Source organism: Salmo trutta, chromosome 21 (assembly GCF_901001165.1).
Source record: "Salmo trutta chromosome 21, fSalTru1.1, whole genome shotgun sequence".
Classification (NCBI taxonomy): domain Eukaryota; kingdom Metazoa; phylum Chordata; class Actinopteri; order Salmoniformes; family Salmonidae; genus Salmo; species Salmo trutta.
Genome location: NC_042977.1, coordinates 27298694 through 27313200, shown reverse-complemented (window position 1 = coordinate 27313200; position 14507 = coordinate 27298694). Strand labels below are relative to the sequence as shown.

The 14507-nt window shown below is 45.6% G+C and overlaps 1 protein-coding gene across 1 annotated transcript; it reads right to left on the bottom strand.

Moving 5' to 3' along the window:
* Positions 1–428: 428 nt before the first annotated feature.
* LOC115157089 (potassium voltage-gated channel subfamily H member 2-like) lies at positions 429–12068 on the bottom strand. Its single transcript, XM_029705009.1, has 11 exons — positions 12019–12068; positions 9067–9486; positions 8454–8850; positions 7913–8112; positions 7497–7749; positions 6650–6843; positions 6382–6487; positions 5850–6131; positions 4919–5117; positions 2890–3085; positions 429–1989 (listed from the first exon to the last, which is right to left on the bottom strand). The coding sequence occupies exons 1-11, from the start codon at positions 12022–12024 to the stop codon at positions 1615–1617; spliced, it is 2628 nt and encodes an 875-aa protein (XP_029560869.1). The 5' UTR covers positions 12025–12068; the 3' UTR covers positions 429–1614.
* Positions 12069–14507: the final 2439 nt, after the last annotated feature.

Sequence of the window (14507 nt, the reverse complement as noted above, 5' to 3'; positions counted from 1 at the left end):
TCATAGGCCTATGCTGGTCACCCTCTGACTGGTTTTAGGGTTAGGACTATATGATCCATGCACTATGATCTAATATCTGTCTTTAAATCGCTTCATCAAATGAGGCTGGTGGTCAGAGATAAATGAGGACAGGGTCAATGTAATAGGTGGAATGGAATGAATGGAATGATAAATATATCTTCAACGATTTCAAAAGGGCATCTCAGGACATGATAGTGACCAGACGTTTTATGAGGTACTGTAGATTTGCACAGGCCTGAGATCCAGATCAGTATAGTGCTTTTATTTGAAGTATATACATGTCATGAATTAATATCTTCCCACTAAAAATGAGATGACTCATGTTTAGTAAAATGCATGTGAACAAACATGCAATAAGACATGTGTATTGTCCTGTTCAATTTACCATGTTTGAATAGTTTCAAGGTATGACCATACACAAAACAATGCGTTTCTTGTTCATCTTTTTATTCATGAGTAGTGTCCAACTGTTCATTATCAAATATACATCAAGCTACACAGTAACTCTATTCAACTGAATCAATAAATACTGTACCCTGACCCAAACCTCCAACCAACAATAGTTCAGATTTTTTTTACATTATATCCCTACATAACAAGCTACTTTTCCTGCAGTAATCTATTTCCCAGAACTGGACAGTAACACACTATAACAGTATAGGTAGGCTAATGGTACTATTCAGAATGACAATTAAGCAATAATCCATAATGATATGTTCTTTAAATATATTTCCAAGAAATCATTCAATCTATATATTTTATCAAATAAGAGATACAACCTAAACTAAAATGTTTTAACACATACAGGTCCTGCTCTAAAATGTGTAAACATTGTCAATACACTTGGAGTTGCTTGTTACAGTAACTGAGTAGTCGGTCTTCTGCAGTCAGAGAGAGAAGGAGGAGAATTGAGGCCCAGGTGGCACGCTTGCATCATGGAATATTGCTGTGGTCTGACAGATACTACATTCAGTAGATTAGGTCATAATTCTGTGATCCTCTGCTGGCCTAGGATTGGATGTTATGTTATTCAGCGCGCACGCCATCTCATTCAACATCTAGACTAACTCAAAGACAAACGCGAGAGGATACCACACAATGATAACAGAACACAAATGTTTTACACTTTGCATGTTGCTTGCTAATTCAGTTCAGTAATTTAAGAATTAGATATGGATCCCAGAATTCATTTCTGTTACCCTTTGAGCCAGACAGACGTTAGAGCAACATCAGTAGACTAATGAAAATTAGCAGCAGCTCTCCCATCACAACTCCACGTGACAGAACAGAGAGTTCTGTTAGTCAGCTAACACTTAACCCATACATGGTGACAACAAGGACATATACAGCAGAGACAGATATTGACTAACAAGGACAATTATGTTTCCATATACAATACTGCAAATGGTAGCATAAATCTGTGAAAAGTGATGCTTTGAGGACTTCTATGACCAGAAAATAATTTTATCCATGCACAGGACATTTTATTTCACGGGCAGAAAGGGAAACAGTTTGGATGTTTTTGTTTGAGTACCTCTTATGACTCAATGTCCATAAGCAGGGAGATAGTGTTACACAAACACTGTTTGGCCCCTAACTACCAGGGTCAGAGCTGTATCTGTGTGCAGTAGTCCAGGGGCTCTCCAGGTCCAGAGCTGTGCGTTTCCCTGGAAGCGAGAGCCTGCGTCGGCCCTCCGAGGGGTCTGACTGGGCCAATCCTATCCCTGGCGCTAAGAAGTTCCCATGGTTGACCAGGCTTAAGGGCTCAGTATCTGTATGGATGGACAAGCCCAGGGTGCGATGCTCTGGGTGGATGCTGTTGCCAAGAGGCGGAGTCTTGGGGAGAGGGTCTAAGACTGGGGTTGGCTCCAGGACTCGGGTTGGCTCCAGAAGACACAGCTCCACTGCACTGTGGAGAGACTCACAGGACTTGGAAAGGCTGTAGTCAAAATCTGTTTTGATCAAGAACTGAGGTAGAGAACAAGAGAGAGGTGAGAAGAATCAGATCTACAGTACACAACTACAGAATAACTTGTCAGAGTGAACATGTAAACGTCAAAGTGGGATTATTGGTTGATATACAGTAGGCTAGACAAGACACGCTGAGCAGTTGTTTCCTATGGATCCAGACTAGTGATGGTCCTAACAAGCTGATGACCTACATCCAGAAGGGGTTAGACCAGACCATCCCTTGGGCTGAGTGGATTTCCACTCAACATTCAAATGCTACAGTATTGGCGTCTTTAACCCAATGCTTTCACAACAACAACAAAAAAATTCTGTCCAACCAATGTGCTGCTATCACACTGATGACACGACCTCAACTGCACTTTGTGACCTTACTATCTACAAAGGTCAGTAAATCAACTGCCCTAAATCAATAACCAGGTTAAATCTACACTGAACAAAAATATAAATGCAACAATTTCAAAGATTTTACTGAGTTACAGTTCATAAGTAAATCAGTCAATTGAAATAAAATTAGGCCCAAATCTATGGAGTACACGACTGGGCATTGATGCAGCTATGGGTGGGCATAGGCCCACCCACTTGGCAGCCAGGCCCACCCACCTGGCAGCCAGGCACACACACTGGGGAGCCAGGCCCAGCCAATTAGAACAAGTTTTTCCTCACAAAAGGCCTTTATTACAGACAGAAATACACCCTTTGAGAGAAATACACTTTTTGTGCATTTGGAAAATGTTTGGGAGTTTTTATTTCAACTCATGAAACAAGGAACACTTTACATGTTGCGTTTATATTTTTGTTCAGCATAAATACAAACATTTGGAAGATGTGTCCATCAGTCAAGAAGCACCTTTGCTTGGATGGTGTTCCCCGTTGCAATATGTGGTATACATACAGTACCTGTGAGAGGGAGGCCAGGGTCTCTGAGTCCAGCGGTGAGACCGGCTGCACCAGCCTCTCTGCAGGCCTCAGGGTGAGGGAGGGAGACAGTTCAGGAGGAGAGGACACTGTGCTGTAGGCCGGGGGCACTAGCACCATCTGTCTCTGGAGCAGCTGCATTATGGTCCCGATGTCTGTGGACATCCGTGACTCCATCCTGAGTGATCACAGTAGAATAGTCAGACTACAACCGCAGCTAAAGTAGCATAGGTCACAACATCTCATTATCCCTCAGTTAAAGGGAGACAGCCTCCCAACACCAAAGGTTCGGCAAGTCATTGGCTGCAACCCAAATGGAACCCTATTCCCTACATACTGTAGGGCTCTGGTCAAAAGTAGTGAACTATACTGCTCAAAAAAATAAAGGGAACACTTAAACAACACAATGTAACTCCAAGTCAATCACACTTCTGTGAAATCAAACTGTCCACTTAGGAAGCAACACATGCTGTTGTGCAAATGGAATAGACAACAGGTGGAAATTATAGGCAATTAGCAAGACACCCCCAATAAAGGAGTGGTTCTGCAGGTGGTAACCACAGACCACTTCACAGTTCCTATGCTTCCTGGCTGATGTTTTGGTCACTTTTGAATGCTGGCGGTGCTTTCACTCTAGTGGTAGCATGAGACGGAGTCTACAACCCACACAAGTGGCTCAGGTAGTGCAGCTCATCCAGGATGGCACATCAATGCGAGCTGTGGCAAGAAGGTTTGCTGTGTCTGTCAGCGTAGTGTCCAGAGCATGGAGGCGCTACCAGGAGACAGGCCAGTACATCAGGAGACGTGGAGGAGGCCGTAGGAGGGCAACAACCCAGCAGCAGGACCGCTACCTCCGCCTTTGTGCAAGGAGGAGCAGGAGAAGCACTGCCAGAGCCCTGCAAAATGACCTCCAGCAGGCCACAAATGTGCATGTGTCTGCTCAAACAGTCAGAAACAGACGCCATGAGGGTGGTATGAGGGCCCGACGTCCACAGGTGGGGGTTGTGCTTACAGCCCAACACCGTGCAGGACGTTTGGCATTTGCCAGAGAACACCAAGATTGGCAAATTCGCCACTGGTGCCCTGTGCTCTTCACAGATGAAAGCAGGTTCACACTGAGCACATGTGACAGATGTGACAGAGTCTGGAGACGCCGTGGAGAACGTTCTGCTGCCTGCAACATCCTCCAGCATGATCGGTTTGGCGGTGGGTCAGTGATGGTGTGGGGTGGCATTTCTTTGGGGGGCCGCACAGCCCTCCATGTGCTCGCCAGTAGCCTGACTGCCATTAGGTACCGAGATGAGATCCTCAGACCCCTTGTGAGACCATATGCTGGTGCGGTTGGCCCTGGGTTCCTCCTAATGCAAGACAATGCTAGACCTCATGTGGCTGGAGTGTGTCAGCAGTTCCTGCAAGAGGAAGGCATTGATGCTATGGACTGGCCCGCCCGTTCCCCAGACCTGAATCCAATTGAGCACATCTGGGACATCATGTCTCGCTCCATCCACCAACGCCACGTTGCACCACAGACTGTCCAGGAGTTGGCGGATGCTTTAGTCCAGGTCTGGGAGGAGATCCCTCAGGAGACCATCCGCCACCTCATCAGGAGCATGCCCAGGCGTTGTAGGGAGGTCATACATGCACGTGGAGGCCACACACACTACTGAGCCTCATTTTGACTTGTTTTAAGGACATTACATCAAAGTTGGATCAGCCTGTAGTGTGGTTTTCCACTTTAATTTTGAGTGTGACTCCAAATCCAGACCTCCATGGGTTGATAAATTGGATTTCCATTGATTATTTTTGTGTGATTTTGTTGTCAGCACATTCAACTATGTAAAGAAAAAAGTATTTAATAAGATTATTTCATTCATTCAGATCTAGGATGTGTTATTTTAGTGTTCCCTTTATTTTTTTGAGCAGTGTATATATGGAGTAGTGTGCCATTTGGGATACACCCAAGAATACACAACCCAAGGGTTCACTCAACATTGACCGAACATTCTCCGACCTGTTGAGCTGTCTCTGCAGCAGTTCCAGCCTGTTCTCCAGCTCGCTGCGCTGCCGTCGGCTGATGTTGCTCAAGACAGCGTGGAGAGGGGGAGGAGGGGAAGGGGAGGGAAGGCAGTGGCAGGTCACCTCCTGATACTGCTGCTGTTCGCGGCTCTCCCCCCAGAAACTGAAGATGTTGGAGACGCCTGAGAAAGCCCCTGATACAGGGAAGAACAAGGGAGGTTAGACAGACAGCTAGTCCGGCTCATATACCATCTATCAGAAACATACAGTATACCGTACTGTTACGTTCCCACAAGAAACTCAGTCGCTCACAACAAAGGGAACTAACAAAGAAAAATCACATTACCAACCAAAACGAAACAGGTGGGGTTCTAGGAGGGGTTCTGAAAGACACTCATGGAGGTGTCCACTGAAAGGTGACTGGCAACAACAACTGGAACCTAAAAGACACCCTCCATGAGCGCCCACTAAATTTGCCCAAGAAGAGGCAAACAAAATATAAACACACACAAAACAAAGACAGGAAGCAAACCAAAAAGTGGAGCAAAACAAAAACAGGGAAGATCAGATTAAGGATTGTTTGTCTAGACCTCAAATAGGTAGTGCCAATTAAATGTGTTGTCTCTCAAGACAACTGGAGCACTGGGCCAGCCACTCTTAAATAGCATCCCTCTAACGAGATGACCAACCAGCACACGTGTAATACAGACTGACTAACGAGGTGACACCAATCGATGCACCCCACATTCTAACGTCCAACCTTGAAATATTACATGGAAAAACCAAAGCCTGTAACAGCACTGACATGAATAGCAGCATGATAGGCTATTATTGTGGTGCAACAAATTGAGAAAAATAACACCACTCAGATCTAACACAAAGACAAAAGGTTTTTAAAAAATAATGCTGATGGAGACATGGTCTACCTGAGAGAGGATTGCAGGTATTGCCAGTCTTCTGGTTCATCTCATCCTCCACCGCATTGCTGATGTTGAGGATGGTGGTCTGACTATGGGGGATCCCTACTAGTGAAGTTGGTTGTACAGGGCTGGTTAACACTGACTCCTCATCTTCACTGGAGCAGGAAGGAGAATAGGCTGAGCTCATCAGGCCCTGAGACTCTGTGTTCTGCCCATCTCCCTGTGCTCTGGAGCTCTGGCCTCTGGCCCTGCGGACATGTCTCTGGGATGGATTGGTTTCCTCTGCCTCTGTGAGGAGAGGCATAGAATGCAGAAATAGTGTTTGTCCTTCTGACCAGGGCCCATATGGTAATACACTATACAGGGAATAGGGTGCACTTTGAGACGCACCTATAGAGTGCATAGAACAGACTTGTCTAATTGAAGCAAGTGTGATTAATGCAAATTGAACGGGTTTACTAAAATCAAACTGAAATACACAAAATGATCTAATCTAGCCGTGTGCTACCCAGAGTACTTGACTAACAGGGTACCACACCTCTGTCCGAGCTGCAACTGAGGGACAGTTTTTGTCTGTGAATACGACAGCTGACTCCACAATGATCAGAGTCCTCACTGCTCATTGAACCAGCTACCGTGGCAGCCTGAAAAAAATATTAAAGTGAGAAGTTATAGAATGATTTATGTAGTCAAATAACTTAAATTCAAACAATCAAACTCTAAGATAAGAGACAGTAAATTCCCCTGAATGACATGTTTCTAGCAAGGCATTAGAGACAAAATTCTGTAACAAAAAGCCAACTCACATCTCGGAGGTTGAACGTGATCTCCAGGTTCCCCCAGAAGTAGTCAGAGAACTCAGGATACATATCTAGCACCTCCAGCATGTCCTCCCTGTGGATCTTATGGAGGTCACAGTAGGTCAGAGCCCTCACATCTGCATTGGACTTCCCTGGACTGGCATACAGGTTAATGGGCTCCCCAAAGATGTCATTCTTACCTGCAGAGGGAAAGGAGAGATTGTTTACTGGATGCACAGAAGATACATTGATGATAGCATATCTATGGATACAAAATGGATACATTATGTGCTTCTGATATTGTGGATATTCAGAGACAATGTGTTAATAATTCATATCTAATTTACTTTTTCTGTGTTCATTTATAGCGATTTACAAGGTTTCTGAGTGAATGTGCTCTCTCATATTCTTGTGTCTAACCCATAGCAACCACCAGGTGAGGCTGTTCAACTAAACATTGTGGAGGACTATGAGGGCATATCTCAAGGAGTGGAGAAGATGAGAGAGACTGGGTTAAAAGCCTCTGCAACAATATATCAAATAAGATAAAAATGTATTTGTCACATGCGCCGAATACAACAGGTGTAAAAAAGTAAACCTTACAGTGAAATACTTACTTACAAGCCCTTAACCAACAATGCTTTAAGAAGTTAAGAAAAATAAGTGTTAAGTAAACATTTTTAAATAAAAAATGTAAGTAACAAATAATTAAACAACAGCAGTAAAATAACAATAGCAATATGTACAAGTATATATATACAGTACAGGTTGAAAGCCACTGCAAGTCAAGTCAATTCAAATCAAGTAAATCTTTATTGTGCCATATGGAAATGCAGTTTAGATGATATCCTACCCAGGATGGCCACCACCACATCCCCTCTCAGGATCTCTATGGAGCCACGGGAAAGGAAGTAGAGGGCTGAGATGACGTCACCGGCGTGAACCAGGGTGTCGCCTGGCGGGGCATGGGTGGTCTTAAACCTCATGGCCAGGGCCCGCAGGCAGCCCTTAGTGGAGCCTTTGAAGGCCTTACAGTTCTGCAGCAGGGTGCGGTTGAGGTGCAGGCAGATATCAGCCTGTAAGCACTCTGGGAAGCCCTTCAGCACCTGGACAACATAGAGGAGCGGAGACACATCAGCTGGTTTGTCTTTGTGTCGACCACTGTGTGTTGCCTTTTTACTACTTAAATGTGTCCATTTTGCAACATTTACAAAAACAAGTCGCGGTGAGTCTGTGCATGTGTGTTCGACAAGTGTGTTTATGACTCACAGCATTCATATCAATGCCGTTAGTGTAGGACCAGGCATGTTGGAAGTACTCCTCCAGCCGCTGCCTCAGTGGGTTGGGGATCTGGTGGAAGCGGATGAATTCTCGAACCCGCAGCATCTGGGTGTGGTAGCGAGCCGTGCCGGAGTACAGTCGCTGGATGATGGCTGACACGTTACCAAAAATGCTGGCATACATGAGAGCTGTAGACACACAGAGAGAATAGAGAGGACTGAGCATATTCCCCCCAAAAATAAGCATGTAAAATTATAATGCTAGAAAAACATGAAGATTTTGTGCCTGTAATCAAATGTAGTGTTTTATATTATTAAATAAGATACAATAAAATTGACATAATCTTCCCTGGTGAAGAATTGCCTTGGACAGTGGACATGAGATGTGGCTGTCCAATAGGTCCAATACACATAAAACTTACATTCCCCATCCATGTGATGTACAATTTCCAATCATGTGTTAACAGTAACATAACGTGTGTATTAAGCAAGATTTATTTGTGTATTGAGGGTTTATAATTGGGACTTACAGCCGATGAGCATTACACAGATAGAGAAGATCTTCTCAGAGTTGGTATTAGGGGAGACGTTCCCGAAACCCACGCTGGTCAGACTACTGAAGGTAAAGTAGAGTGCTGTGACATATTTGTCCCTGATGGAGGGACCTGACCCTGGTATAGTCTGATTGTAGGGCTTTCCGAGCTGGTCCCCCAGAGAGTCCAACCAGCCAATCCGGGCCGCTCCTGCACGCTCCACGTTACCAATTGCGTACCAGATGCAGGCCAGCCAATGAGCGATGAGGGCAAAAGTGCACATGAGGAGGAAGAGGACGGCCGCTCCGTACTCAGAGTATCTGTCCAGCTTTCGAGCTACGCGCACCAATCGCAGTAGCCGAGCAGTCTTCAACAGGCCAATCAGGGTTGTTGTCTTAAAGGGTACAGGTAAGAAAGATGTCCAACACAGGTCATTCACACACGCAGAACACCCAGCCATACAACCAAGCTCTTTTGATTATAATCACTATGTGTCAGTTTACTTAGGAAAATATTACACAGGCTCTTAAAACAGATGCTCGTAGCAGCACTTAGGTACAACAATGATACTTTAAGGGCATTAAAAACCCCTCCACCCAGGTCTCCTCACCTCTTCTCCAGAGCGGTATATGAGCAGGTCAAAGGGGATTGCCGCCACCATGTCTATGAGGAACCAGCCTTTGAAGTAGTGCACGGCAATCCGCTGCGACTGGCTGACCACCTCGTCGTTGGTGTTGACGTATGTCGTCCTGAAGTTGATGACGATGTCAACAATGAACATGATGTCCACGATGAGGTCCACCACGTTCAGTGGAGAGCAGTAACCACAGGTCTGCATGGCCGCCTCCTCCTGGTCACTGAGGAGAAAGGCCGCGGAGTAGGGTGTGAAGATGGCTGTGTAGATGACCAGGAGCAGGATGACCCAGTCCCACACTGCCTTGAAGGGGCTGTAGTGCAGGATGGTCCATTTATGGATGCGGGGGGTCTGGAGCTTGTACTCTGGTAGGACATCTGGGCCTAGTGAGAGGACCTTGGGAAGGAGAGAGAGGAGATGTGTAATGAAACTGAAGATCGAAAGGTGAAATTCTGTCGAATTTGATGACCAAGAGAGGAACCTGTCCTCTAAACATGGTGTGAATGTCATTATTTGTTTCATTTTGGACAATTTGAACTTTTTTTTAACTTAAGGACCACATGAGATTAATGTCGTATGAATAGGATGGGAGCCCCCATACATAAACAGTAGATGATTGAGAGTAGCCATTAGGCTTCAACACAATCACAAAACACTTGTTCATTATAGTGCTTGAAACGGTAATGGAGCTAATGAAAAACTGTATGAAAACTAAATTCCAACAATTTGGTCATGGTCTGGTAGGATCTAATTTTCATATGATTGAGGCCATTTTAGACTTAACTTCCTGAATGTGTTTGAGTAGGAATACAGCATGTTGTGTATGTGGGACTGAGAAAAGTCAGTTTCTTGTGTAGTATGGTTTATAAATCACTCGTTACATATTGAAATCAAGATGAGAGAGTGTCCGACCTGTGAGTGTAAGAACCGACGCTGGAGATGAGAAGCAGGTACGGGGAGTGGAACATTTAATATAGCAGAGACATGGAACAGGACAGGACCAGCGTCAGAAAGAGGTAACAAAATGACATACGAACATTAATGAGGAAGCGGGGAATAGAGCTGGGGGACAGACAGATATAGGGAAGTAAATAACAGGTGATTGAGTCCAGGTGAGTCCAAATGATCGCTGATGCACGTGACGAGGGAAAGAGGTGTGTGTAATGATGGTGACAGGAGTACGTAATGCAGGGCAACCTGGCACCCTTGAGCGCCAGGAGGGGGAGAGCGGGGGCAGGCGTGACAGTGAGGGCCCTAGTCAGTGTGTAACCAGTGACTGGTGAAGGGGAGCAGGTGGCTCCAGCCTTTAGGCCACTTCACCAAAGAGAATATGACAGACGAAATCTAAGAACAGTACACACAAGTTGACAGCTTCTTATAAATATCAAACCTCCTGCTTGCACCAAAATATGAATGGAAAGAAATGACTAAGATATGCCATACATCCTCTGCTACTCCATGTGTTCTTACTTTCACTTTTTTTTTGTTCTTGTATCTTCAGCTAAAGCATCTTGAATCACGTGACCGGCATTAGCCCTATGATTTGTGGCTCGTCTCCTTGTGTGACGTCAAAAGCAGGTATAGAACATCACATAGTACTCGCCTGTCCAAAACACAACACAGTGTACAGTACAGTGCATTCCTGTCTGGGAAAAATGAAACAGTGAGACAGTCAGAAAGTGCTCAATACTTCCAATCAAGCCCTTGCTGTTCTGTTGTTCTTCTCACCAAACTCTCTCCGGCCTCTCAAATCACCCATCAACACCCAATCAGAACTCACTGAAGTATAGCTGATGGTTGGCCCTGTCTGGGAAACTGCTGGCCAAAACTAATGATTCGACTGTCTATTACAGAACTGTAAATCCGTCAAGGGCCTAACTGCCAAGTGTATTACTCTCCATGATAGAAAGTGATTTCAATCATTCCTTTAAAGTCTATTAATCCACTGTAGGCCTACAGACTGCTTCACACAACGTGTACACATGCAAAAAGACTCTGAAAGCCAGAAACACGCAAACATGATTAACTTACATTATCATTAGATATTTCTCCTGCTCATTACGTATCAGTCGGAATGAGAAATTACAGCACATCTGGAACAGGCAGCAAATATCTAGCTAGGAAATGAATTACATTTTAGCTTGAACACAGAACATCAAACTTTCCCCACCCACAGTAATGAACATAACAGCAGCACTAAGGCTCTTGCTATCGGCATCCCAGTTGAGAAGTAAGACCATTTTTTATTAATGTTTCTATTCCTGTATCTGGGCAATGACGTATCCTTTCATGACTGGGAGTGTGATTTACAGGAATATGGGGAACTTTTTAGGTCACCAAAGTGATGTCCATGTTAATTATCAGCGGTGAGAAAAAGCTAATCCCACAGGATTTTCATAAAATATTGATATGTTAATATACTGATATTTGATCAGTTATATTTTCACTGCAGTGTCCCCCTAGCCTAAACCATAGGGCTTACCCTGTCTCCCTCATTTCACAGCCTCCCAACCTGCCACAACCTCCCTCTCAAATCCAAATCTAAATCAAATTTTATTTGTCACATACACATGGTTAGCAGATGTTAATGCGAGTGTAGCGAAATGCTTGTGCTTCTAGTCCCGACAATGCACTAATATCCAACGAGTAATCTAACCTAACAATCTCTCTAACCTCCTCCCCACCTCCCTTCACCTCTCTGCCCTTTCTGAGTCGAGGACTATTTCCATCCAATAGGCCAGGTGTGGGAGAACCAGCAGGAGGAAGAGTAAAGCAAAGAAACTTGTTCAGCAGCTTCAAGACCAGAGTTGGCAGTCATTTCCCCCCTTGCCCCTCAAAGGAATCCCTCACATCAGCAAACATTGTCAGAGAGATCATGCCACAGGACAAGCAACAACAAGGCTCCCCGACCTCAGCCCAGCACCAAACCTGCATCCCTCCCAAGCCTCCTGATCCCGTAGTCCTGACAGGACACTGATGTGATCCTCTCTTCCAGAAGTGTCACCGTTAACAAATACCCAGGTTCCCGGTGGCAGGTCTCCCTGAGATGTTTTCTTTAGTTCCACCACCATCAGCTCTCTTCAGATCTCTGGTTACTCTCTGATGTCTTGGTGTTCAGCTGAAATCAGCTCTCCCTCCTCTTGCATAGTTTGAATATTCTACTTTGTACTCCAAGGAGGACAAACACTCCTGGGATCCTCCAGGGAATTTTGCAACTGGGACATGTACTAAATGCGTTGCAACTGGGACAATTGATATGTTACGGGTCGTGTTCACTAGCACATGGTAAATTGCAGGGTGCCGCTTAGGCTGCCCAGAGTGGCTCGCTTGTGGGTGTGCTGGCAGCATATGGTAGCATATAGCAGCACATTCGATTATGTGTCAAGAATTCAGCATAAAATGTTTCTATGAAGGTCTGGTTATTAAATGGGTAAAGAGTAATTGTCATGGTTCCACCTGTCACCAAAGGGCGGCAGAGACCGTCCTAGAGACATTATCGCCACTCAGGTGTGTCCTATTTACTCATTATGATTTCCCTGTTAAAAAATGAGTATTTTCTGTTGTCCTTTGCAGAAGCTTGAATTGGTTACTGTGTGTGCGGTCATTTCTTGATATTGGTTTCCAGACTTAATGGTTGCTGTTGGTCTAGTGTACTGTGATCCTACGGCTACTGTTTCTCAGTAAAGTGTTTAACCTTAACCACTGATACCTCGTCTGGTCTCTTCTCTGCACCTGGATCCAACCTCATCACGTCACAGCAAGATTCTGATTTAACATGGACCCAGCAGAGATCACCCAGATCAAGAATGTTGTAACCCACCAAGGAGCACTACTGGTGCGGCAACAAGAACAACTCTGCCAAATATCAGAGACCCTCCGGGCACTTACCGATTTCCTCCAACCACAGTTCAACCTCAACCCAGGAGGAGTAAATGCCCAAGTCTCATCGCCCAGTGCTACATGTGTCTCCGTAGTTCCTCCAGGGAACCTGCACCGGGAACCCAAGATCCCAGTACCCCAAGCGGTATGTCGGCCACCTGGGAGGTTGCAAGGGGTTCCTCACTCCATGTTCTCTGGTGTTCGAGCTACAGTCCTCATCATTCCACACCGATTGGGCCATGATCGCCTACATCATCTCTCTACCCTCAGGCAAGGCCCTGGCGTAGGCAATGGCGGTGTGGGAACAGCAGCCACCATCCTGCAGCTCATTATTAGCCTTCACTGCCAAGCTGCAATGAGTCTTTGACCACCCAGGCGGCGGATGAGAAGTGGCCAGCCGACTGTTCAATATCCGCCAAGGGGCCAGACCAGTGGCTGACTTCGCCATTGAGTTCCGCACTCTCGCCGCTTTCCACCAGGGTTTGTGTAACTCCATAAAGGATGAACTGGGAGTCCCTTATAACACTGGCAATCAGGATCAACAACTGCCTCCAAGAATGTGAGACAGTGCTTTTTTGACACCACTCTAGTATACTGGTTTCCTGAACACCCCAAGCCCCCCAAACCCAGCATTGAGGAGCCCATGCAGCTGGGACGCACACGTCTGAGCCCACAGGAGGGTGAAAGGTGCATGCGCGAAGGCTGCTGCCTCTACTGCGGAGGTCTCAGCCATCTCCGTGCTACATGCCCAGAGCTGACGGGAATTGCCAGGGCTTGCCAGGAAAAGGGGAGACCATGATGGGCTGTGCAGTTAACCCCCGGCTACCCAGTCACTGTCTGTCACTACCCGCAACCCTCCACTGGGACAACCATAAGCACGAGATTCAAGCCTTCGTGGACTCTGGGGCCTCAGATAATTTAATTGATCAAGACTTCGCCAGAGAATAACAAATCCGCTGCGTGAAATGTCCTATCCCACTGCAGATTCAAACCCTCGATGGATGCCCCATTGGCTCCAGCCAGGTGGAATATCAGATTCTACAGGTGGAATACCCATTCTACTGCAGGTTGGGGTGCGCCACAGAACTTCTACCTAGCTCCACCCCTCCCCGGGACCGTCTTTACTCACTCTTGATGCGTCAAGCTGCAGTCATGGACAATTACACTACCATTCAAAAGTTTGGGGTCACTTAGAAATGTCCTTGTTTTTGAAAGAAAGCAACAACAAAAAATCTCCATTAAAATAACATCAAATTGATCAGAAATACAGTGTAGACATTGTTAATGTTGTAAATGACTATTGTAGCTGGACTATGTATGTCACGTCCTGGCCAGCAGATGGAGCTGTTGTAATAGTTTGGGGGTCAGGACGTGGCAGTCTTGTGTGTGTGTGTTTGAATGTTCTCTGTGTCTTGTGACTCCTGATCAGGAACAGCTGGGGATCGTTGTTCCTGATTGGGAGTCATATATGTAGGAGTATGTTTGTCACTGGGGGTTGTGGGGAATTGTGGTGAGCACTGCTTTTTTTTGGTTTAGCC

Coding starts and splice junctions, on each gene's coding strand:
- LOC115157089 (XM_029705009.1), bottom strand. Junction 6,488..6,649: donor TCACGTTCAACCTCCGAGAT/GTGAGTTGGCTT, acceptor TATTTTTTTCAG/GCTGCCACGGTAGCTGGTTC. Junction 5,118..5,849: donor TACCTGCAATCCTCTCTCAG/GTAGACCATGTC, acceptor TCCCTGTATCAG/GGGCTTTCTCAGGCGTCTCC.